Genomic DNA, 21,880 nt, shown 5'->3' on the forward strand with positions numbered 1-21,880 from the left:
TTTTTTTTTTTTTTTTTGAGACAGAGTCTCACTCTGTCACCTGGCTAGAGTGCCGTGGACTTATCATAGCTCACAGCAGACTTAAACTCTTGGGTTTAAGCCATCCTGCTTAAATCTTCTAGCAGCTGAGACTACAGGCACCACCACAGTGCCTGGCTAGTTTTTCTATTTTTAGTAGAAATGGAGGGGGTCCTGGCTCTTGCTCAAGCTAGTCTTGAACTCGGCCTCCCAGAGTGCTAGGATTACAGGCATGAGCCACCACACCTGGCCTTAGTTTGCATCTTGAGGAAGCCACTTAGCCAGCTGTGTTGCTGGTCTTTCCCTGCTGTGTACTGAACCTATCCCTGCTGTTGTGATGAGATCAGTTGCTCTCCCAGCCCTGATGTTTCCGCATCTTGTGGTTCCTCCTCCTCAAAGGTCATGAAACGAGTGCGCACCGAGCAGATTCAGATGGCAGTGTCCTGCTACCTCAAACGCCGGCAATACATGGACTCCGATGGTCCCTTGAAGCAAGGGCTGCGGCTGTCACAGACTGCTGAGGAGATGGCAGCCAATCTCACAGGTAATGATGGGGGCTCTGGTGGTGAAGTGAGCCTGAAGCACAAGAGCTCATGTCATCATCTGTGTAGAATTACTTCTTTTCCCAAGGTAGTGCCAGGGAAAGCAGAATGTCCAGAAGCCTCAGTGACCTGCATCCGTAAATATTGTTGACCTCAGAATCCCTTCAAAGCCATGCTCACATGCCACTTCTGAAAACTTGTGAGTCCCCAGGGTAAAGTCATATTTCTTTCCTCAGAACTACTAAATTCTTTTATCTGTGCTGACAGTACGTGCAGCTTTTTCCTATGTGATCCGCTCCCTGCCATGACCTTGAATACAGGGTTTCTGACCACTCCTTGCACAGGTCCCTCTCACCTCACAAGGCCTCGTACACGGAAGGCAGATTTGCTGGACGAGTGAGCGCTTCAGGATCTGTGGTTGGAAATTCTGGGATGGTAGATACATTACTGAGGTTTTAAAGTTTTCATTTTGTTTTTTATTGTTTTGAAGTCAAATTCTCCTTTAGAAGAACTTGAGTTAAATCCATCAGTGTAGGCTTGGCGCCTGTAGCTCAGTGGCTAGGGCACCAGCCACGTACACCATAGCTGGTAGGTTCTAATCCAGCCTGGGCCCGCCAAACAGCAATGACAACTACAACCAGAAAATAGCCGGATATTGTGGCAGGCACCTATAATCCCAGCTACTTGGGAGGCTGAGGCAAGAGAATTGCTTAAGCCTAGGAGTTGGAGGTTGCTCTGAGGTTTGATGCCACGGCACTCTACCCAGGGTGACATAGTGAGACTTTGTCTCAAAAAAATAAAAAATAAAAAAAAAAATCTATCAGTATAACGTGTACATCTGTCTGTTGGTATCTGTATGATGTTGGTTGCAAGACCCCTCTTGGATGCCAAAATCCACGGATCCACTCAAGTCCCTGAGTAAATAACATAATGTTTACATATAAACATGCATGCATCCTCCTGTGCACTTAAAACGAGCTCAAGGTCACTCCCAGTGCCAGCACACCACTTCATTTACATAAACTCAGTGTAGTTCTTGGCACAGCAAACTCAGGCTTTGCTTTTTGGAATTTGTGTGTGTATGTGTGTGACTATGTTCAATCTAGTTGAATCCATGGAGATGGAATCCATAGATAGGGAGAGCCTCCTATCATTGTTACTCTGCTACTTTGTGGGTTCACATTTTAATGTGATATAATTTTATATTGAATTTACGTACTGAAGATTCAGGGGGATTGCTGTGATGCTTTAGGGTGATCATGAACTATTTTAGGCTGTGTGTGGAGGTGGTGTTAGCAGTGCTTTCTGTAGCTCTGGTTCCCCTTCTGTGCTCAGCCTGTGTCCTGCTATCTTCTTGATTCTTGGACTTCCTCTGCCCTCAAACATCACTACCTGCTCTATCCCTTAATGGTTTCATCCTCTATACTAGTAACAGCAGTTACTTCAACTCCCTCTTTTCCTGACACCATCAAAGTCAAGACCCAGGGTTTATGCCGCTGCTGTGAGAAGAATTGTAGATAATAAAGACCCGAGGGGCTCGGCGCCTATAGCTCAACCGGCTAAGGCGCCAGCCACGTACACCTAAGCTGTCGGGTTCGAATCCCCAGCCCGGACCCGCCAAACAACGATGATGGCTGCAACCAAAAAATAGCCGGGCGTTGTGGCGGGCGCCTGTGGTCCCAGCTACTTGGGAGGCGGAGGCAGGAGACTCGCTTGAGCCCAGGAGTTGGAGGTTGCTGTGAGCTGTAATGCCATGGCACTCTGCCCAGGGGGACAGCTTGAGGCTCTGTCTCAAAAAAAATAAAAAATAAAAAAAATAAAGACCCGAGGATGGTCCCACGGCTGGTTCCCAACTCCCCCAAGATGTTCACAAGCCCCCTCAGCAATCTGCCTTCACTTAAGGGTCAGACCCATCCATTCTTCCTTTACTTCAGACCCCGTAGGGATAACCTGAATGAGATTTTGGCTAGATGGTGGCCTCAGTATGGAATAATAAGTACTTATTGATTCTGGTAGTATAGTCAATTCACAAGGCCCCTGTCCCACTCCAGACTCATTCCTTCTGAACTTGCCATCACAGCCTTTAAAGTGCATAAAGCATCTCCTGATGCTGCTCATTCTTTGGAGCCTGGGGGCAATAATTCTTTGCTGTTGTTGAAGGAAAGCAGAATTGATCACTGTTACATGATAGTCCAGAGCTCTACTAGTCCTAGTTATCTTAGTTTAGATATAATAGCATATTAGGAACATTAGTATTATTCCTGGAAAACCACCAGGAAAAGTGGGGAATGTGAAATAGGACCATTATAACATTTTGTCCTGGGTCTTTCTGCGTAATTATGTCTTTGTTTAGCAGACATTTACTAAACATCTGCTGTAGGCCAAGTGCTGAAAGGTTCTAGAGATGGCTAAGACTTAGTCCTAGCTCCTAGCAATGTTCTAGTTGGGAAGCAAGGCAGGTAAGTCAGTGATTATAGAAGAGGATGATGTAGTAAGTTCTGGGGAGGGAGGGGAGTACCTCAGGTTAGTGGGAGCTGAGGAGATGATGATATAAATTAGGGTGGCAGGTCAGGAAATGTTCTGCAGAAGGTCTCATGGTTCATTTACCAACCAGGGACAAGTTGGAGGAAGGTAGCCAAGTGATCACGTGAATTTTTGTAAAATCACTCTGGTGGCAGCATTGATTGGGAAGGGTCCAGGTTTGAATCTGGTAAACTAGTTAGAAGGTGTAACCCAACAAAGTGAGGACAGCCAGAGGGACAGCAATGGGAGTAGAAAGGCAAGAATAAATCTTAGGAATTGGCTCGGCGCCTGTGGCTCAAGCGGCTGGGGCGCCAGCCACATACACCTAAGGTGGCGGGTTTGAATCCCCGGCCCGGGCCGCAAAACAACAATGACGGCTGCAACCAGAAAATGGCCGGGCGTTGTGGCGGGTGCCTGTAGTCCCAGCTACTTGGGAGGCGGAGGCAGGAGACTCACTTGAGCCCAGGAGTTGGAGGTTGCTGTGAGCGTGATGCCATGGCACTCTACCCAGGGGGATAGCTTGAGGCTCCGTCTCAAAGAAAAAAAAAAAGAAAAATCTTAGGAATTAGTAGGACTTAGTGACGATTAACTAAAGATGGGGCAACGTGAGGGAGAGGGAGAAGGCCTACACCCCCAGTCAGCCTTGCGGCAGGTCTCTTGCCTCTGCTGGCTCTTGAGTTCTAGCAGAGTATGTTGACTTCCTTATTACCTGTGTCCCCTTTCTGTGTTTTATGTTGTGGCTTCTTAAATCATGCTGCATTAATCACCATCCTTCCATCCATGTAAACAGGGTAAGGGGATTCAGGTTTTCTTTTCAGAATGGCGATAAAGTGCATATTTACATTCTGAATACTAAGACCTCAGCCTTCTTCCCCTGTTCACCTGTCCACATGCTGAATACTAAGACCTCGGCCTTCTTCCCCCGTTCACCTGTCCAGAATGCTGTAGCTAAGCACCCATCTTCTAGGAAAGCAGGTAAAAGATCCTCCCTGGTGAGACCGACCTGCCCATGAGAAAATACCAAATGACATTGACATTGCAGAATTGTCCTCCCGAGTCATCTTGGGTGATGAGCCATGGTACCCACAGAATTCCCATCGGTGGTAGAATGCCTCACTGTCAGACAGCCAGGAGAAGGGAAAAAGTTGTCACATAGAAAAAATGAAAAATCATTAGGTGTTACAAGTAACCTAGGGAAAAAGTCAGAAGGATTAAAAGGTGAAGAAGCCTCCCGTAAAGTAGAGCAAAAAGACAGAGAAATGGAATATGGGAGAAAAAATTAGAAGATCCATTGAGGAGATTCAGCCTTCAAATTCTAAGAGTCAGATACTAGAAGGGAATTACCAAACTGACTCAAGAAAATTTTTCAGACCTGAAAGACTTGGATTTCCAGATTGAAAGGGCCCGCTGAGTGCCCATCACAGTGGTTGACAGTGGATCCTCACCAAGGCATGGTGTTGTAAAACATCAGAACAAGGGTAGAGCGTCTCCAGATAACTCTGCACAAACTGCGTAACTCTCCACTTAGTCTGTGCTTGATACCTTTTCATTTCCCTGTTCTCACATCAAGTGGGAAAGGCAGCAAGTGTCCTCAGTCTGCCCCACTTACCCAAGACCCCAGCATGCTCCCGAAATCTGCCAAAACTTTAGCTGCTGTTAATCTAGCCCAGCATCCTCCTCCATCCATCTTGCCCATATTGGGTTAATAATTCTCTTTCCTGCCATGTCTTGTGTATCTTTTCCTCTTTAGTTCAGTCAGAATCTGGTTGTGCCAACATAGTGTCTGCAGCCCCTTGCCAGGCAGAGCCCCAGCAATATGAAGTACAGTTTGGACGACTGCGGAATTTTCTCACTGGTGAGTATTCAGCCCTAGAAACATTTTCTTACTAAGAGATGGAGTAATGCAGATCTCCCTCAGAACTACTATATTCCCAGCATGGTGTTAGGTACTAGAGAGTCAAAGGTACTTTAGTGAGACCAGCCTGAGCAAGAGCAAGACCCCGTCTCTACAAGAACTGGAAAACTTAGCCAGACGTGGTGGTAGGCACCTGTTGTCCCAGCTACTCAGGAGGCCACGGCAGGAGGATCCCTTGAACCCAGGAGTTGGAGGTTCCTGTAAACTATGATGAGGCCACTGCCCTCTGGCCTCTGCAACAGAGTTGAGACACACTCTCAAGAAAGAAAAATAAGAAAGGTGCTTTAGGCTCGGTGCTTGTGGCTAAGCTAAGGCACCAGCCACATACACCTGAGCTGGCAGGTTCAAATCCAGCCCTGGCCCGCCAAACATCACTGACAACTACAACCAAAAACTAGCCTGGTGTTGTGGTGGGCGCCTGTAGTCCCAGCCACTTGGGAGGCGGAGGCAGGAGACTCCCTTGAGCCCAGGAGTTGGAGGTTGCTGTGAGCTGTGATGCCATAGCACTCTACCCAGGGTGACAGCTTGAGGCTCTGTCTCAAAAAAAAAAAAAAGGTGCTTTAACTCAGTTCTTGACATTCAAATTTATGGTCAGTTAGTTTTCATGAGAGAGTTAGATCCTGAGGTTAAAGTTGACAAGGGCAAAGGCTGTGAGTTTTTTGTTTAGTTTTATTGGTGGCCTTCAGTACAGTGACCTATGACTGATGTTGAATAAGTAAAAGCTAAGTCAGCCACTTGGAGAAGCATCTGTAAATGCAACATGTTTGAAATGTACATTTTATCTGTGCTAATAACACAGTACATCTTAAAATGATCTTATTTCCAAACATGTAAGACAATAGTTCTCATGAATCAGCAGGCAAAAAGTCAGAATTGTAGTTCAGGCCAGTTCATGGGTGGCAGAATGATCATTTGAGATAGGAATTTTTTTAAATGCTATACGGCATATTAGGGGGAAAAAAACAATCCCATTAAATACAAGAATTCAGTAGTCATTCTATAGGAAGAGTGTGGCAAATAGTTGAGGAAAAACATCAAGAGCCCCAACAGGAAAGGGATGTGAACAGAAAAATTTTTACCAGGGTAAATCACTTCAGTGATGACCTAGACATCCTAATGCTTCACTGCAAAACTCACTGCAGTTCCGTAATAATAAGATTATCCTCAGTTTTTTTGCAGTTCTGTAATAATAAGATTATCCCGTTTCACATAGCAACGCTTTAGTGATCAGAAAAAGGCAAACAGGAGCCAAGAGTGGTGGCTCTCGCCTGTAATCCTAGCACTCTGGGAGGGTGAGTTAGAAGTTTGAGACCAGCCTGAGCAAGAGCAGGACCCCGTCTCTAAAAAGTAACTGGGTGTAGGGGTGGTGCCTGTGGCTCAAAGGAGTAAGGCACTGGCCCCATATGCCGGAGGTGGTGGGTTCAAACCCAGCCCCAGCCAAAAACTGTAAAAAAAAAAAAAAAAAAAGCTGGATGTTGTGGCAGAATACTCCCAGTTACTCGGGAAGGTGAGGCAAGAGGATTGCCTGAGCCCAAGTGTTTGAGGTTGCTATGAGTTATGATACTATCACACTCTACAGAGGGTGACAAAGTGAGACTGTCTCAAAAAAAAATCTAACAAGGCCAGGAACAGTGGCTCACACCTATAATCCTAGAACCTTGGGAGGCCAAGGCGGGAGGATTACTAAGGCCAGGAATTCGATACCAGCCTGGCAACATATTCAGACCTAGTTTTAAAGAAAGAAAAAGAATTAGCCAGGTGTAGTAGCATGCTGAGGCTTCCTGAGTAGGAAGCTGAGGCCAGAGAATCCCTCAAGCTCAGAAGTTTGAGGCTACAATTAGCTATGATCATACCACTGCACTATAACCTGAACAAAGTGAAACTCCTGGCTCTTGTCAGGCACGGTGGCTCATGCCTGTAATCCGAGCACTCTGGGAGTATGAGGCGAGTGGGTTGCTTAAGCTTAGGAGTTTGAGACCAGTTGGAGCAAGAACAAGATCCCATCTCTACTAAAAACAGAAAAACTTGCCAGGCATAGTGGTATACTCCTGTACCGCTTCTTGGGATACTGAGGCAAGAGGATTGCTCAAACTCTAGAGTTTGAAATTACTGTGAGTTATGAGGCCATGGCACTCTACCCAGGGTGACAGAGTGAGACTCTGTCTCAAAAAACATAAATATTATATAATCACAATGGAAATGGCAGGAGCCATCTCTCTGCCCTAAGTATACACAGTCCATCACTGTATCTCTGTTCAGTGCGTTACTTGGTGTCTTTCTCATTAGTAGGTATTCTCCATGAGGGCAGGACCATATCAGTACATCTTATGACAGTATCTAGCCTGGCATATAGTTAGTAAGTAACACAAATGCAGGATGAATGAATGAAAGAGGCCAGGCATTTATTTCTCAACCAGCTTCCACCACTGGTGTGGTAAGATAAATCTATCATGGAGAGATAAATACAGTCATTTTTAAACTGAGTAAAATAACTTTATAAAAACAGTTGAAGTTTTCCATGAATATATACAAATAAAAAATGGGAAAGATTTTTTAAATAAAAATAGTTAAAAAATTTTTTAATTGCTTAAAGCCTGGAAAACCAATGCCAGTGATTAAAAATAACTCATTGTCTCCAAGTTCTTACTTACCTCTGAATTGTCTCCAAGTTCTTACTTGCCTCTTTTTTTTTTTTTGGTTCAAGACAGTCTCACTGTGTTACCCTTGGTAGAGTGCTGTGGTGTCACAGCTCAAAGCAACCTCAAACTCTTGGGCTTAAGCGATTCTCTTGCCTCAGCCTCCCAAGTAGCTGGGACTCCACAACACCCAACTATTTTTTGTTGCAGTTGTCATTGTTGTTTAGCAGGCCCGGGCCGGGCTCAAACCCACCACCCCTCGGTGTATGTGGCTAGCGCCCTAACCACTGAGCTGCAGGTGCTAAGCCTGAATGAAACTCTTATTATAAATTCACTTTTACTTTTTTTATCCTTAGCAGGGATGGATCAGTGTTCTGAGACATTCATGTGATACGAGGAACTTATGTAGCTTCTTTCTTTTCAGTTTAAACATAATAGACCCTTTTTACTAAACATTTAATCTTCATTATTTTTCAGTTTTGTGACTGTTTAACAGACTATTCTCTACTTATGAATTCCATCACTCAACAACTATGAAACTGATAAGATAATCCTCTTGAGGGTTTAATTTGTATCTTTTATTTCCTGTAACATTTTGGCCATTTTCTCCAACTATAGACTGTAGTAAATATAGATACTTTCCTTTAAAATATCATTATGGGGGTCAACTAAAACTGGGATAATTCTAAGTGTTGCAAGGCTAAGTATATTGTATATTCTGCTTTATATAATGATTATCTTACATGAATCTTTACCATTAAAAAATTATTAACACAGGGATTGTTTTCCCAGAACTTTACATTTCAATAGATTATAATCTATCAACCATTTCCTTTGTGATTTCTTATCTTATTTCAAAACTAAGAAATCTATCTGCTGTTTTGTCTATAATTTGAGTCTTTAATCCTTTGGTTACAGATTATTTAGAAGTAGTTCATATATTGTTCCCTATGAACTGCTTTTCCTGAAACATTTTTTTCTACCCTTAGGTCTCTGAAGAGCTATATTATTATAGTTATTAATCTAATTTGTAAGCAAAAAATGCTGTAAGTAAAAGTTTTTTCATATAGTTTGAATATAGTAGAAACACTTTCACACACCAGTATAAGGTTAGTTGCTGAATGATATACATATAGGAATTCCTTTTGGAATGAAAGGAGAAAGGGAGTTAGTCTGGAGTATTCAGGGAAGGCTTTACTGAGCCAGTGGTAGGATTTTGGTTTTTCCTTGCTATGTCTTCTAGGCTGAAGTGCAATGGTGTGATCATAGCCCACAGCAACATCAAACTCCTGAGTTCAAGCAAACCTTCTACCTCAGCCTCCTGGGAAGCTGGGACTATAGGTGTGCACCACCACACTGGCTAATTTCATTTTTTGTAGAGATTGCAGTTTCGCTGTGTTGCTCAGACTAGGAGGTAGGACTTAAGTCAGTACTTGAAGGATGAGTTGCATTTCAGTACACTGAAGAGGAGGAGAAGATTTGGGGAAGTGAAAGAACATGATAAAAGGGCAGAGATGGCAACTCTTTGTGCAGGAACAACTAAGGAAGCAGTGTTGTTGATAAGGTTTTTAGATTAAAGATAAATGAATATTAGTTTGAAAGCAGTTTATAAAATGGTTAGTAAGGGGGTAGCTGGGAGGCCAACCAGTCAGTAAACATCCATAACAATGCTTGAAGAATGAGGTGAGAAGGGACCACAGCTTGACAGTGCTATGGAAATGTAGTGGGATCTTGACTTCACAGTTAAGTTATAAAGGTAGAATCTCCAAGGCTTAGGAATGAAGGAAGAAGAAGAGATGAGGATGACTCAGGTTTGAGACTAGAGCAAATAATAATACCTTTGAATAGAAATCAGAAGAAATTACACATTTTTAAGTTGTCATGACAATAGTATCCTATTGTATATCTTGCAGTGGGAAGTTTGGGGCTGGAATTTAAGAGAAAGATAGAGACTTAAAGAACTCAGCATCAGCTACTTAGAGACACAAATTAAAGTCTTAGGAAATGATAAAAATCTCAAAATACTAGGGAAGGATATGAGTATCTCAACCTATATAGTTCAGTCTTAATGACATAAAGATGTCCATTTATAAATTAGCACTGCAAATGAAAAGTTTTACTTTTTAACCATAAAACTCAAAGCGAGTACGCTGACAGGGGACAATTATGAGTGAATGCTATCATCTTAGTATTAGGACACGCCATCCTGTATATATAGCCAGAGAAGTTCATGAGCCCACTAAATTAAGTGCTTTGATTTTTACTTGAGATGATGGATGCCAAAAGCTATCATAAAGCGCAAACTAGAGCACTTTCCTGCTAAGTGGCTGTCCAGACAACTCTGTCCTTGAGCTCATGGATTTTTAGATTATTTATCAAGTTAAAAAAAAATTGTGAAGACCTCAGAGTGTCCCAAGAATACATCCCAGAGGTCTGAGGTCCCTAGTATGAGAAACACTAAATATATGGAGAAAAAATACTAAACCTTGAAGACATGGGTGCAAGCTACTGAATTGTTGGGAGAACTTAGACAAGTCGCTTAAACCCTCTGGGGGTTAAGTCTCTGATCTGTAGCTAACTTCAAGCCTGGGTTTGTGGATGTCAGAGTGCATGCTCTTCCTTCTCCAATCAAAAGGATTTTGAAATTCCAGAATTCTGTGTTAGGTTTGTATTTCAATCAGTAGTTTCAAAAAATGGGGTCCTGGCAAGAAAGTGTTATTATGTGATGGTGGGCTCCCCAGGACAATCACAGTGCTTTATGAGATTATGTTCATTATAAAGCCCTTATGAGATTATGTTCATTATAAAGCCCTCACTATTTTTCTTTATAGATTCTGATTCCCAGCACAGCCACGAAGTGATGCCTCTCCTCTATCCTCTCTTTGTCTACCTCCATCTCAACTTGGTCCAGAACAGTTCCAAGAGCACAGTGGAAAGTTTTTACAGCCGCTTCCATGGAATGTTTCTGCAGAATGCTAGCCAGAAGGATGTCATTGAGCAGCTACAGACCACTCAGACCATCCAGGACATCCTGTCTAACTTCAAGCTCCGAGCATTCCTAGATAACAAGTATGTAGTCCGCCTCCAGGAAGACAGCTACAACTACCTTATCCGCTACCTCCAAAGTGACAACAATACTGCCCTGTGCAAAGTCCTTACCTTACATATTCATCTTGATGTGCAACCTGCCAAGAGAACAGACTACCAGCTTTATGCCAGTGGCAGCTCCTCTCGTGGAGAGAGCAATGGCTTAGAGCCCCCTGATGTGCCCAGCCCTATTCTACAGAATGAGGCCGCTCTGGAGGTCCTTCAGGAGAGCATTAAGCGTGTCAAGGACGGACCTCCCTCCCTCACTACCATCTGCTTCTATGCCTTCTATAACACAGAGCAGCTGCTGAACACTGCGGAAATCTCCCCTAATAGCAAGCTGCTTGCTGCTGGGTTCGACAACTCCTGCATAAAACTTTGGAGTTTACGATCCAAGAAGTTAAAATCAGAGCCACATCAAGTAGACGTGTCCCGCATCCACTTGGCTTGTGATATTCTGGAAGAGGAGGTATGAATACCATTTTTTCTTCCTTGCACCTGCCTTCCCAATTTCCTTAGACTATTCTTTTTTTTTTTTTTTTTTTGAGACAGAGCCTCAGGCTATCGCCCTGGGTAGAGTGCTGTGGCATCACAGCTCATAATAACCGCCAACTCTTGGACTCAAGTGAGTCTCCTGCCTCCACCTCCCAAGTAGCTGGGACTACATGTGCCCGCCACAATACCTGGCTATTTTTTGGTTGCAGCTGTCGTTGTTTGGCAGGCCCAGGCTGGATTCAAACCCACCAGCTCAGGTGTACGTGGCTGGCACCTTAGCCACTTGAGCCACAGGCACTGAGCCTGCCCAGACTATTCTTAACAAACACAACAGAGCTTATGGAGAATGGGCTTCCTTATTTCCCTCCTTATGTAGCTAAAATCAGACTAAATGCCACATAACCTGTAGCCATGGAACTCCTGCACATGCCTCATCTCAAAGATAAAAACTATTTTTAACAATATTAACATCATTAATGGATAGTTACTATTTATTGCTCTCTGAAATGTAGGTAGCATCACTAAGCCTAAAAACCTTGAACTAAAACTAACTTAGTTGAGATTTACAGTAAATACTCATTTTTGTGTGTGCACATTTGCAAATACATATTGAGAAGTAGGAGTATTAGGTCAAAGGGTCTGCATTTTAAACTGTACTGCATATTATCATTTCCCCACAAAAAGTTGTGCCATTTCATGGTTCAGCAGCAGCTAGCTTCCGTGCACTCTCACCACACCGGGGCTGCCAGCGTTCTGAGGCCAGAGCACTGCCTCTGGCTGGGTGTGCTTCAGGGTGATCCCAGACCCCAGTTTGAAAAGTAACATGGAAGCAGATTGCCATTTCACCTGTCAGTCAGTGTGACCATCTCTTGTCAGATCTCATTTGGTTCGCTTTGAGATGGTCTTTGAAAAGGGCAGACCCTGTGACCCAAGTTGCAGGTCACTGAGAGTCATAGCCTTAGAAAGAACGTGGGCCAAGGAAATACAGAGTAAACCGCACAGAGCTCACTGTCTCTGAGCACGTCCCACAAGAGCTGTGGACACAAGTATTTTTGTCATGTCACTGCTGAAATTTAGGTACCTTTGCCTCGAGTTACTTTGGGTGAAAAATTCTTTACACAGGGTTGATATATTCAGAAGTAAACATCATTCTAGCTAAAGTACAATTAATGATAAGGATGTCAGGAATATTGGGTACACTAAACACTTAATTAATGATAAGGATATCAGGAATATTAGGTACACTAAACACTTACTTTTCTGCTCCTCTTTTCTTAGTATAGCCTTTGAAATTTTGAATTTTGGATTCTTGCCACTGAGACAGTATAATTAGAGGATTTTATTACAGTGAATAAAAGAGTATGCATTCCCTGGTACAAGCTCTGATTTCTAGAGAACTCTCCAAAAGTATTTTTCATTGCACTTGTATTTGAATTATCAGACTTCACTTTTCCTTGGAAACAGTTCTTGCTGCTTGGGAGTTCTTCACATACAACTGAAGGATACTCCCCTCACCTACTTTTGATTTTCTGTAATTTAAAAACAGGATGGGCTGGGCAAGGTGGCTCACGCCTATAATCCCAGCACACTGAGAGGCCAAGGTGGGTGGATTACCTGAGCTCACAGGTTCAAGACCAGCCTAAGCAAGAGCCAAGGTTGTGGCAGGCACCTATAGTCCCAGCTGCTTGAGAGGCTAAGACAAGAGAATTGCTTGAGCCCAAGAGTTTGAGGTTGCTGTGAGCTGTGATGCCATAGCACTCTACTGAGGGCAACAAAGTGAGACTATGTCTCCAAAAAAACAAAAAAAATAGGATGGGTGGAATGGATCTTGTGATCCCAGCACCTTTAGAGGCCAAAGTGGGAGGATCACTTGAGGCCAGGAGTTTGAGACCAGCCCGGGAAATATAACAAGACCCCTGTCTTTACAAACGAGAGGTAAAATTTTTTTTAAAAAGTTAGCTGGGTATGTGACACATGCTTGGTCTCAGCTACTTGGAAAGCTGAGGCAAGAGGATCACTTGAGCCCAGGAGTTCCAGGCTGTAATGAGCACTGCTGTTCTCTAGGTGACAGAGTAAGACCCTATTTCTTTAAAAAAATTATGTCTCCGACCTTATTTGCTTAAATGATGCAAAGTTTAGAAATTATTCTGGGCATTAAGGAAGATAGCATTATGGCATGGTATCTGAGAAGAGTAGATTTAAAAAGGTTTAAGACTCGGGCCACCACTAAAACTAGCTCTGTGACTCTGTTGTCCTATGGGGATTTCTGGCCATCAGAAGAAGTGTATTTGAGGATTAAAAAGGGACGAGGGATTCAGGAACTGAAAGAAATTAAGTATGGCTGGAGTTGGGAGAGAAGGTAAGACAGGAAGTGATGCAGGGCTATTTCTGGCAGCCAGACTAGGGTGGTGGTAGTGGAGGAAAAGGCAACCATGGACGGACTGGCGAAAAGCACAGTTACTGGATCAGTGCAGGGGATGGGGAGAGGAAACCTCAGGGGCGACATGGCTGGAGGTGCTGTCAGGCAAGACAAGAGCAAGGGGTCATATGAACAGGTGTTTTATTTGTCTTTCTGGTCTCTTCATCATCCATATTGAAAGTACTGTAGATGCTTTCTTTAAGAATAATTTTTTTGGAGGCGAATCAGAATGAAGAAAGAATTTGAAACAATTATTAAACAAATAAAAGACACCGTCAAACAAAAAAAGAATATATATTTTTTTAAACTTTAGAATTAAAATCAAAATCCTCCTATTCTGTTGTTGAGGGTTCCTCCTGCTTGGGATTCCTGTACTCCCACCCATTCACAGTACTTGGAACCCACGTCTTCTAGTTGGTTTCTGAAAAATAGCATTTTGGGGGGAAGCAAGGCATAATTGAAAGCCCTGACTTGACCAGTGTGTGATCTATGTATGTAACAAAATTACTGGCTCGGCGCCTATAGCTCAATTGGCTAAGGCGCCAGCCACGTACACCTAAGGTGGTGGGTTCGAATCCCCAGCCTGGACCGCCAAACAACAATGACGGCTGCAACCAAAAAATAGCCGGGCATTGTGGCGGGCGCCTGTGGTCCCAGCTACTTGGGAGGCGGAGGCAGGAGACTCGCTTGAACCCAGGAGTTGGAGGTTGCTGTGAGCTGTAATGCCACAGCCCTCTACCCAGGGGGACAGCTTGAGGCTCTGTCTCAAAAAAAAAAAAAAAAAAAAAAATTACTTATGTACCCCATAAATTCATATGGATGTTTTAAAAATTTTTTTTAAAAAAGCAAATTATGCTCGGCGCCTGTAGCTCAGTAGTTAGGGCACCAGCCACATACACCGGGGCTGGCAGGTTTGAACCCGGCCTGGGCTTGTTAAATAACAATGACAACTGCAACCAAAAAATAGCCAGGCATTGTGGCAGGCTCCTGTAGTCCCAGCTACTTGGGAGGCTGAGGCAATAGAATTGCTTTAAGTCCAAGAGTTTGAGGTCACTGTGAGCTGTGACTTCATGGCACTCTACTTAGGGCGACATAGTAAGACTCTGTCTCTAAGTTAATTAATTAAATAAATAAATAAATAAAGCAAATTAGTTATAATAATAGTTGGGTTTTAATGCTTCCTCGGAGAGAAATTGGACTTTCTTTTTTCCTTGTAGAATTCACAGTTAAAATCAAGACTCCTCAGGCAGGGGTTACAGACTCAGGTGCCTATAGCAAGCAGCTAAGCAGGTCAAAGTAAGTGGTGAAGATGCCTGAATTAAAGAGATTAATAGGAAGTAAGAACCATGTAAACCAAATTTAAAAGTTAGTTTCTACTAATGACTATGTCCTTAAACTCATCATTCAGCATGTTAACAGTATTTAACAGTGTTCAGATCTAGCAATTCCATTTCTAGACATATACCCATGTTCCCATGAGAGCTTGTCTGTGAATGTTCACAGCAGCATTACTCACAATAGTAGAGAAGTAGAAACAGTCCAGATGTCCATCATCAGATGAACGGTTAAATAAAATGCAGCATGTGCATACAGTGGAGTATTACTTGGCCATGAAAAGAAATAAAACACTAATACACGCCGTAACATCGATAAGCCTTGAAAACTTCATCCTAAGCAAAGAAGCAAGCCAGAAGAGGTCACATACCATATGATTCCATTTATAGGAAGGGTCCCAGATAGGCACTTCTGTGGAGACAGGAAGTAGTTTGGTCGTCAGGGGCTGAGCGTAGTTGAAAGAGACTGGGGTTTCTCTATGAGTCGTTGAAAATGTTCTGTATTGGCTCTGCACCTGTGGCTCAAGTGGCTAAGGCACCAGCCACATACACCTAAGGTAGCGGGTTCGAATCCAGCCTGGGCCCACCAAACAACAATGATGGCTGCAACCGAAAAATACCCAGGCGTTGTGGTGGGCACCTGTGATCCCAGCTACTTGGGAGGATGAGGCAGGAGACTCGCTTGAGCCCAGGAGTTGGAGGTTGCTGTGAGCTATGATGCCATGGCACTCTACCCAGGGGGACAGCTTGAGGTTCTGTCTCAAAGAAAGAAAGAAAAGAAAATGTTCTGTATTAGATAGTGATGACTGTTGCATAAAATTTGTGAATATACTAAAAGCATTGAATTGTACACTTTAAAACAGTGAATTTTAAAATATGTGAATTATATCATTAAAAAAAATAGTAACCAAGAGCCTACTATGTAAGCATAAAATTTTCTCTATTAATTATGCTAAATAAAACTGGACACAGTGAATACAGCTTCCATTCTATCCCGCTTAAAGATAATCCAGGCTCACCTTTGGAAATGTGTTAATTGACCTGCTCTCGCTGTGCCTGGTACAAGCAGCCCTCCCCCAATTTCAGACACTAACGTGAAGCATGAAACCATCACTTTCCATTCCTCATTCCCTATGAAATGGACATAGAAATGATATCCAACTTTTGCCTGTGTTAATTGATAAGTATGTATTTTTAATATTTGAACAACATGCCAAAACTACAGATATAAAATCCAGGATTTGCACTTTTCTTTTCAGCTATGTATACACAACCCCCTCATCACTGCCGGCACCCTGCCTCCTCAGCCTGACAATAAAACTCCCATAATTCAGTTCATTTACTGTCTGATGACTCTTCCCCAAGCTGGTCTTTAAATGTAGAAGGTAAAGAAGCCAGCATTGTCAGCAATATTCAGTTCTAGTTTTGGATATAAAACTGTTATCTACATCAGTGCTGTCCAATGGGAATATAATGTAAAACATAGACATACTTTAAAGTTTTTTAATAGTTGCATTTAAAGAGGAAAAAATATTATTAAAACTAATTTTAATGTATTTCATTGAATCCAAGATAGACAAATTATCATTTAAGCATGAAAGTGATAGATTATTTACGGAATGGTTACATACCTCTTTTGGTCCTAAGTGTTAGAAATCTGCTGTGTATTGACGTGAGCAGCACGTGTGGCTCCGCCCTGGCCAGTGGCCGCCCTTTCTGCTGTGGTTCATGCTGCTGTCTTTCTCACATAGATAGCCATCACTCACTTCTCAGTTGTAACCCAGCCAAGTTGAATTTCTTTCACTTCCATTGATGGCTAATTAAAGAATAGTCCAGGGGTCAATTCCAGACCCCATAGAGGACCCCTGATATAGGCAGGCTAGAGAGCTCCCTCTGAACTGAGTAGACTAGGAGCCTTCTGGTCCAGGAACAGGCAGTTATAACAAACCTGAGACTTGTGGGGACTCCGTGGCCCAGAGCAGGGTTGGCAGACTATAGCACGAAGATGTATTAGATAATATTTGGAGATCTGTTTATTCTTATTTTTTTTAGCCTTTAAATTTCTACTTTGTGTATGTTTTATATGTACATAGTAAGACTGATTGGGCTCAGGGCCTTATGCCTATGATCCCAGCACTTCGAGTGGCCAAAGCTGGATCTCTTGAGGCCAGGAGTTTGAAGTAGCCTGTGCAAAAAAACCAGACCTCGTCTGTACAAAAAATTTAAAAATTAGCCAGGCATAGTGACACATTCCTGTAGTCCTGGCTTACTCAGGAAGCTAAAGCAGGAGAATTGTTTGAGGCTAAGAGTTCAAGGCTGCAGTGAGCTCTTGATTATACCATTGTACTGCCACCTGGGTGACAGAGCCTGCTGTCTTTAAAACAAAATGAAGACTCATTATTACATGAATACACTTCACAGATTAAACATTTCTATTTGGCATGCACACCCATTCAGAATCCCGTCAGAAGCACAGGAAGTTGTGGAGAGTCGTCCTGTCTGGGAGAGAATGAGAACCTGTGCTGAGGCCCTGGTGGGAGGGGTGAGCCACACAGAAACATGGCTGTGTTATTTTAAGCTGTGGTCCTGGCAAAGAGCTGAGAGTGATAGCAGCAAGAGCATTCTGGTTTCTCTGTTTCATGGTCCACCACCCCAGGACAGTCACAGGGACCATTGGGAGTGCCAGTTGCCTTCCTGGCACGCATGTCACTCCCTCTCCAACCATGACATGAGGTCCCCACTGGGAGGCGAAGGCCCAATCCATGGCTTCCTCTTCCAAATGATTACCATTTAGGCCTCAGCAGTAGTAACAAGCCCTTTAGTTCACAGTTAACTTTCAAAGGATCTTTAATTCATCTGGTGTCATTTTAGCTCCCACACTCCTTAAGTAAACTTTTCTGTTGTAGCGCTGTGAGTCATTCTTGAAATTTTAAAGTGGTGCTATAAGCTATGTGGAGAGGAAAATTACAAATATTCTTGGTGGCACTTATTATAGAATGTTAATGTTTATATATTTTTAATGTTGAGTATGTGAAACAGCCATTTAGAATATTCATGGACATCAGGGTTTATTTTCTCTTAACTTTTTCTCAAATATGTACACAGTGGAGACATTCCTTTATTTTGAATGTAATGTTTTTCAAGTAAAAAAAGGGTCCTTCCAGAAAAAAAAAAGTCCCTTTCCTGAGTAAGACCTAAAGGCTCACATATGAGTCAACAGAGTTGATCAGTTCAAGAGTCTTCATCTTACTCTTTCTTCTAGTGTTTAATTAAAACCCTTTGTAATTTATGAATTCCAGGATAGAGAAAGCTGTAGTTGTCAGGAGTTTATCTGTTAGGGAATAAAGGAAAAAAAGAGTTTTGAAAATAGGCAAGACACTTGTGGGGAAGGGGTCAAAGGGTCGTCTTCCATCCTCACACACAGAGAGCTGTTTCCAAGCATCCATCACACGAGTTGCTTGGCTTTGTTTAAAGTACTGGTTCTTAACCTTCCTAATGCTGTGACCCTTTAATACAGTTCCTCATAAAATTATTTTTGTTGCTACTTCATAAGTGTAATTTTGCTACTGTTAATGAATCGTAATGTAAATGTCTGATATGCAGGTTGTATTTTCATTGTTACAAAGAGGTTGGGACCCACAGGTTGAGAACTGCAGGTTTAAAGCAATTCTGAATCCGTGCCTTGTTTTGTAACTCAGGGGAAAATATTTGAGACTGTTCAGGAAATCACTGTGGCTGGCCAGGGGGCACAGGGAGGGTGTGATTCACAGATAACAGCACCTTTCTACCTTACTGTTAATTCTCACATATCCAGCTTTACTTTGGCTAAATTCCTCTGTAGTTCTGTATTAATCTTAAGTGAGGCCACATCTGCCTTCATTAACCCCTGCTGTGGGAGTAATGAGCAGGTCAGCATTTTTTCCAGTAGAATAGAAATAGCAGTATGGCTTGTAAAGCAGCAAAAAGTGACAAATGAAGACAATGCCTATAGAATAAAAGAATTTAATAACTTCACATAAATTCAGAAGTAAATACTTCCAAAAGGCATATATCAGAATTTACAATAAAAGTCACACAGGCTAACTTTTCCTTGTTGTTGCAGTTTTTAGCCGGGGCTGGGTTTGAACCCGCCATCTCTGGCCTATGGGGGCGGCGCCCTACTCCTTGAGCCACAGGCACCGCCCCAGGCTAACTTTTTATCAGACTTGGAAATCATGTGTTATCTTCAACCAAAGAGTAAGAGACTTTTTTTTTTTTTTTTGAGACAGAGCCTCAAGCTGTCCCCCTGGGTAGAGTGCCATGGCATTACAGCTCATAGCAACCTCCAACTCCTGGGCTCAAGCGAGTCTCCTGCCTCCGCCTCCCAAGTAGCTGGGACTACAGGCGCCCGCCACAACGCCCGGCTATTTTTTGGTTGCAGCCATCATTGTTGTTTGGCGGGTCCGGGCTGGGGATTCGAACCCGCCACCTTAGGTGTACGTGGCTGGCGCCTTAGCCGGTTGAGCTATAGGCGCCGAGCCAAGAGTAAGAGACTTTATATTCAGTTATGCAGTCTAGAGTTGCTTTCCTGGGGTGACCTTTAAAGGCAAGACCACTGTCATTTAGTGGGGTAAATACTATTTCCCAAAAAATTTCTGTTTTCTTTTTTCTTTTTCTTCCTGGACTTATTTTCTTTGTTAAAGCATTAAGCATTTTTTTTCACGTACATTTCCTTTCCCACCCACCCCAATGTTCCCAGGATGATGAGGATGATGGTGCTGGCACAGAGATGAAGATACTGCGGGGACACTGTGGGCCGGTGTACAGCACGAGGTTCCTCGCAGACAGCTCAGGGTTGCTCTCCTGTTCTGAGGACATGTCCATTCGATACTGGGACCTGGGGAGTTTCACCAACACTGTGTTGTACCAAGGACATGCCTACCCTGTGTGGGACCTGGACATCAGCCCATACAGTCTCTACTTCGCCAGTGGGTCGCACGACCGTACTGCCAGGCTGTGGTCATTTGATCGGACGTACCCGCTGAGAATATACGCAGGACACCTGGCAGATGTGGACTGTGTCAAATTCCACCCGAATTCCAACTACTTAGCTACAGGCTCCACCGACAAGACTGTGCGTCTGTGGAGCACCCAGCAGGGGAGCTCTGTGAGACTCTTCACAGGCCACCGTGGCCCTGTGCTTTCTCTGGCCTTCTCTCCCAACGGTAAGTACTTGGCATCTGCAGGCGAGGACCAGCGGCTGAAGCTGTGGGACTTGGCCTCTGGGACCCTTTATAAAGAACTGAGAGGCCACACAGACAATATCACCAGCCTCACCTTCAGTCCAGATAGCGGCTTAATCGCCTCTGCCTCCATGGACAATTCAGTGCGCGTCTGGGACATCAGGAACACATACTGCAGTGCGCCTGCCGACGGCTCCTCCAGCGAGCTTGTGGGCGTGTACACCGGGCAGATGAGCAGCGTCCTGAGTGTGCAGTTCATGGCCTGTAACCTTCTTCTGGTGACTGGAATTACACAAGAAAATCAGGAACATTAATTTTTTTCTTTGTTGGAATAGACTGGCGCAGTGCTGAAGGCCTCCAGTTGCAGTCCTTCCACGAGTCGAGATTGAATCAGTGACTGTGAAAGAGCACCCTGCTCCCCTGTCTCCAGGGCCCTCATCCCAGGCAGGTCCTGCTTCACTCAGCCCCCCAACATTGAAGGTCTGGGTTGGGGTTGGAGGCTGAGGCAAGGCAGTGGAGAGTGGACACAAGATCCAGAATTAGGATGCTCCAGAGGCCCCGTGGCATGCCCTGCACGAGTGAGCACCTTCCTGTCTCTGTATCTTCTGCCCCTTCCCCTGCCCAGGGCTGGTCTGGTTAGAGCGTGGTTGCAGAGCACTCTAGAAGCGAGTGGCAGAGGTGTCACCTACGGTCCAGCCCTTGGTGGAAAGGAAGTCCTTATTGGTGGAGGGATGTTGGGGTGGGAGCTAGGAAAGGGGAGGGGATGATCCTGACAAAAAGTCTTTCCTTTTCCATAATTACAGAGAACCAGGATTTTTTATTATTGTTATTATAATTATTATTATTATTGAGAAGAGGAGACCTAGCACTGGCAGAGGGGACCTTCTCTGCTTTTACCTTTCAGGTTTGACTCCTGGCACTGGCTTTGATACTTGGAATTCTGAGGTTCAGGGAATTCAGAGAATTTGGTAGCACAGTGTATTGGGAGAAAGGGAAATTTTGGGTGATAGATTGATCGCCTCAGTTGACATGTTCCCGGAAGTGGGTGGGTGGGTTTGATTGAGAAAGTTTGGGCTCTTGGGCTTTTGCAGTGATGGTGGGAAAAAATTCTTTCCATGGCTGCACTTCTATTATTAATTCTCTCTGCTCCAAAGAAGGAGTATGATAAAGAATAACTTGGAGTAACAATAAGTCACAAGATAGAATTAGAGAAACGTGGGATTTCCAAATGACCCTTCAGAGGTGTCGCTTTCTCTATATCTTTCTGGCCTGTGCTGATCCACTCCCACCTCCTGCACTGCAGTCCCAGTCTAATGAGCGCTCTGTGAAGTGAATCCTAAGTATGTCGCACACACATCAAAGTATGCTCTGAGAAAAAGCAAGTTCTAATTTGTGGGAAAAGGATTAAATATTTCTGTTTTCTGAAGAGTTATTTTGTATTTTGTTTTCTATTAAAATACATTTAGTTTCAAAAAAAAAAAAAAGTGTTGGCATCTCATTTAAACTCTGAACACTGGTGAGTGTGTGGCCCAGCCTGGGATGATAGTCTTCTCACCTCTCGTCAGGGAGCAGCAGTGAGCAGGGAAGGTGTGTCCTTCTTATCCCATCTGTGTTCTCTTCAGCTTACTGTGAACTGTGATTTACCTTGGCATTCACTGGGATAACTGATGGCATTTAATGTTTCCACAT

General features: G+C 43.6%; 1 protein-coding gene across 2 annotated transcripts in view; it reads left to right on the top strand.

The window, feature by feature from the left end:
- Positions 1-21,659, top strand: part of TAF5L (TATA-box binding protein associated factor 5 like) — a 34,047-nt gene extending 12,388 nt beyond the window's left edge. For both annotated transcript variants that reach the window (XM_003790984.3, XM_023513913.1), the window contains exons 2-5: positions 418-562; positions 4,834-4,938; positions 10,466-11,190; positions 19,708-21,659. In XM_003790984.3, coding sequence (XP_003791032.1) covers positions 421-562; positions 4,834-4,938; positions 10,466-11,190; positions 19,708-20,505 — 1,770 coding nt within the window. In that variant the 5' untranslated portion in view covers positions 418-420 and the 3' untranslated portion in view covers positions 20,506-21,659. The remainder of the gene's footprint in view (positions 1-417; positions 563-4,833; positions 4,939-10,465; positions 11,191-19,707) is intronic.
- Positions 21,660-21,880: the final 221 nt, after the last annotated feature.

This window comes from Otolemur garnettii, unplaced genomic scaffold (assembly GCF_000181295.1).
Source record: "Otolemur garnettii isolate 467f Iridium unplaced genomic scaffold, OtoGar3 scaffold00045, whole genome shotgun sequence".
Classification (NCBI taxonomy): domain Eukaryota; kingdom Metazoa; phylum Chordata; class Mammalia; order Primates; family Galagidae; genus Otolemur; species Otolemur garnettii.